The sequence below is a fragment of the Pholcus phalangioides genome, unplaced genomic scaffold (genome assembly GCF_987345545.1).
Source record: "Pholcus phalangioides strain wild (caught in Gottingen) unplaced genomic scaffold, Ppha-v1.0 ptg000018l_1, whole genome shotgun sequence".
Classification (NCBI taxonomy): Eukaryota; Metazoa; Arthropoda; class Arachnida; order Araneae; family Pholcidae; genus Pholcus; species Pholcus phalangioides.
Window position 1 is genome coordinate 1,437,362 of NW_028301611.1, and position 4,344 is coordinate 1,441,705.

Genomic DNA, 4,344 nt, shown 5'->3' on the forward strand with positions numbered 1-4,344 from the left:
AACGACCCAGTCATTATTTTTTGATCAGAATTATCAAAGTTCTCCACCGATTTATTGCACTAAGATATCTTGAAAACACTCAGAGTTTGAACGGTCCATCTTTAGTAATTCGTCACTAAGCCAAGTTTCAGCTTTAACTCTTTTATGCAACGATTTTTTGCGTCGTAAACATCAGCTATCCTTGAAATCTTATTGATCAACTATTTGAGTTACCGTAAAGCCGTGGAACAGTATTCAGGACAAAGTTAGACATTTCACCAGCCTCTGGGTTATGTGCGGCCTCTAACGTATTCATGTTGTCAGGGTTGTACTTGAATTTAGCGTTTGCTGGTGCGGCCTTCCGTATTTTGGAAAGTGGATATGACTAATGCTTGAATTTCTATGTTATATAATAAGTATCGTGTTGAAGATCTGAATGCTTTTTTCCGAATGGACTTTTTTCAAATAGGGGATTATTACAACTATTTACTGAATATATATGTATGTTGCAGTTGTGGACACAACATGCCTGGCTTTTTATTTTTTCCAAGTAACACTAATTCATAGGCCCCCAAAGAATTGTACGGTTGCCAGAATTACACACTCTAGCCGGAAAAATTTCATTTAACTCATTAACGATATCGGCAAAATTTGCATAATATGTCATAATCCAACAATTCAGAGTGAAATATTTTCCAATACACGTGACAACAATCTAAACTCCCCATATCTTACCAGCGTATAATAAGCGTATTTCTGACAATGTCTCCTAATTACGCACGATAAACAAATCTTCCTCAATTATCATTTGTTCCCTTCTCAGGTGGGTCCTTACATTTAAGTGCGATTATGGGTCATCCACTATCGGATTTAAGGTATAATTTGGGGCATGAACCATCGATTTTCTTCCAATGGAAAACATCTGCAACAATGCATATCATTTGAATATTGAAAAAAAAATATATATATTTATGAACATTTGAAGTTTTCATGATTGAACCATCAAAAATCAACCCAAATGGCAGTATAAAAAATCAAATTACACCTCTAATAAACATGACGAAGCACAACTGCTTTGTATTTACATTTCATGTAGTATTTTCGAAGCATGATTTATTTCGAAGATCTACATTGAAATAATACTCAAATAGAGTCAGATTAAGGGTGTTCTTGAAAATAGTTACAGTATTAATCAGGGAATAAATATGGATTATATGTAACTGTAAATTACCATATATTTCAGATATCATTTCGAAATTTCAGAAAATTGGATAGGATGCTCTGAAAACTGAATGAAATGGACGCGAGAGACTGTAGCAAAAAAAATAGACGCGGTGGCATTATCTATCTCGTCGTCTCTTGTGGTCGCCACTGTTCAGTTCGATTTTCTTACATTCAATCATTTTATGGATGATGTCGCAGAGCAGTTCCGGCCGCGTCTTGAAAATCGAACGCTGAGTTGCGAAACCCTCTTGTGACATATTCTCGCAGAGGAAGTTCATGGCCTGGGTACGGAGTTCCTGTGCGTCGAAGATGTCGGCGGTCAACAGCACTATGCAGACGTTCTGGTCATTCAGGAGGGACGTCAGGTACCTACTGCAGTACGACTTCAAGTCGCTCACTTCGTATTTGTCACTGGCCCGTAGGAGCTCTATGGCTAGATTGAAATCCATTTCGCGTACGTTCCCGGAGTAAAGAAATTCCATGAAGGAGTTCATCGTGTCTTTCTCGAAGTCGGTCACCTCCACGCGGCGGTTGTCTCGCTCTGTCATTCCGTGTGTCAACATGGCCGCGAAAACTTTCGAACGTGCTCCGAGTACCAGCGAATGAACAAGGATGTCTTCTCTCCCCACGGATATCACGAAATCGGCGTTTTCTTTGCTCGTCCACAGGTTCCTGAAATCCTCGGACGCCTTGGACGTCCAAGTGTCTTCCTCGCAGCTCAGAACGCTGGCGTTGTCTCCGTAACAAGTAACGTAATGAGTCACTTCAAAGACGACCACCAAAGTGTCGTTGACCAATCTAGGTATCAAGTAATCTTTCCCCCTGGTTTTAGGGTAACCGTATCCGGACGTCAAGGAGGTCGTGCGCCACTCGTTGCATTCCGCATCGAACAAGACGTCGCCATCGGTATTACGGAAAGAAAGACGCAATTTGACTCTAGCGTTTTGCGTCACGTTCTTCACGCGGAAGTAGCAAGAAACGTATCCCTCGTACTTTTCGGTCTGCCCTCCGGGATATATGTACAGAAACCATTGCAGACCTTCTCCGTGGAACTGGAACGTTTCGCTTTTGTGGCACACTCCAACCTCCGAATCCAAGGAACTAAACTGTCCGATGGCCCACGTACATCTGAAATCACCCTGGAAGCTTCCACATACTTGCAACGTATCCTTCTGTTGATCCATTGGAGGGGGGGATAGTTGAACCCTTGAAGCAACGAAATCAAATTTTCAAACCGCTGATGATGCACGTCGACTCGTTCGATCACTGTTTCAACTGTGAATGGTTCGTGTTTGTGTTCAGAGACCAGTTTTAATTGATTTCCGTAAAGGTTTTTACGCGTTTGGAAGTTTTTCTTTTTCGCTAATGTTTATTACAGTATTTCGCGTGAGGCTCACGGGAAGCTCTACCACACGGTGTTGTATATCGGCTGGTTAATGTTGAAAAATTAATGCGCGCGCCCGACGTCCATTGATATTACGAACAGATTAATCCGAATATGAAGAGAGAGACGTCGGATTCATGTGTTAATACAACATATGCGTACTGGAAACTGGCTATTTATGAAGAGATACTGACATTTTGGAATAAAAATTCACCTCTGCCCGTATGGGGACTCGAACCCTGTTGTACTCACGCATTCCTGGAGAGTGCGCTACGGCGATAAAGAGCCAAGAATTTGTGATCCTCCCCCCTCCCCCAGCCCCGTAACAGTATTGAACACTGAAATACGATTCACACGTGTACTGTTCGCTTTTCAGATCTGAATGTATTGATTGTTTTTCTCGAGTTAGTTTTGACAAGTGATGAGCTACTACAGAGTGGGGCATAAAGTCCGTAGAAACTTTAAAAACGAAGGGAAAACCCGAAAAAACCGAAGTAAAAGATGGTATGCTGGGTTAGCACAGCACCTCCCAGAGATAGAAGGCCTCCGCAGTCTGCTTGTGAAGTCAGTAAGTAGTCCATTTTCCCTCAGAATATTAAGGGAAAAAAAATTCCCTGCTCGTGCCAGTATCATCGTTGCGAGGAAAAGAAATGATCAGGCTCAGGATTGGCGATTGCAATGCCCCACATCCAATCACTATGCGGTATTTGTGAGCCAACCTGGAAGATTCTACGCCAAAATAAGAAGAAACGAAATAGGATTCTGTGTTTCAAAATGTGGCAAACTTGCTAGGCAGTCTGAATGGCAATCAGTGCAGAGGCCTTCTATCTCTAGGAGGTGCTGGTTAGCATCGCTATCTCACGGAATTTTTTTTTTTAAGGTGGTGCTGGTACGAGCGACTTGGGTGGAAATATGCAAATGAGACGGTTATAAGAACTTGCGCTCCTAATCAACAACCAGTTCACTGGTGTAAACCGTGTATGTGGACCTGCTGCACTCATAAGTGGACCATTATCTCATCGACCGTTCACTGTCCTCTAACTTCCAATCACAAAGTTATTGCGCTTGTCTCTCCTGAAGCCCACATTCCATGTCTCTACGTGCAATATTGGCTGAGATATTTGAATTCGAAAATCGAAGTGAAGTGCATTAAAGCCTTATTCCACGGGACCGGAGATCAGAAATATGTTCGTTAACGGGAAATGTCCGTTAAGGAAAGGTTCCACTGTAATAATAACCATTTCCTAGAATGAACCGATTTTCAGCCGAAAAATCGTGGTACAGTGACGAATCGTGGTGATTGATGCGAAACATATAATTTTGTTCCTTCAATTTATACCTGCTCATTCATCATGGCGGCACGTGCCATACTGAAAAAATATATACATACATATTATGTGAATGTACCAGTGAAATAACTTCGGCACCCGAGTCACGTGGTGGAAAGATCCTCGTCCACCAAAGGTTGCCGTCACGGTCCCAGATTCAAACCCAGGGGATAATATACATAAGATTTTCATATATAACGAGCTTGAGGTGACCACCGATAGGTGTCGGTAGCTTCGTTTCCAACCCAACTCATTAATGGCAGCAAATTGCAATATGGCTAGAGTTGGTGTTTTGGCGAAGTAGTAGTGCCCATAACTTCAAGGAGTGGGGGAACAGAGAGAATTCGTGTGTGAGTTGCGAACATCCGTAATGTGATCAGGACATTAAGTAAGCAATTAGTAAAGCTGTCGCGCGCAAATTAAAGCGCG

The 4,344-nt window shown here is 42.2% G+C and overlaps 1 protein-coding gene across 1 annotated transcript; it reads right to left on the minus strand.

Annotated features, from left to right (window-relative positions):
* Positions 1–1,319: 1,319 nt before the first annotated feature.
* LOC149071512 (speckle-type POZ protein B-like) lies at positions 1,320–2,387 on the minus strand. Its single transcript, XM_089247988.1, has one exon. The coding sequence runs from the start codon at positions 2,385–2,387 to the stop codon at positions 1,320–1,322; it is 1,068 nt and encodes a 355-aa protein (XP_089104114.1).
* Positions 2,388–4,344: the final 1,957 nt, after the last annotated feature.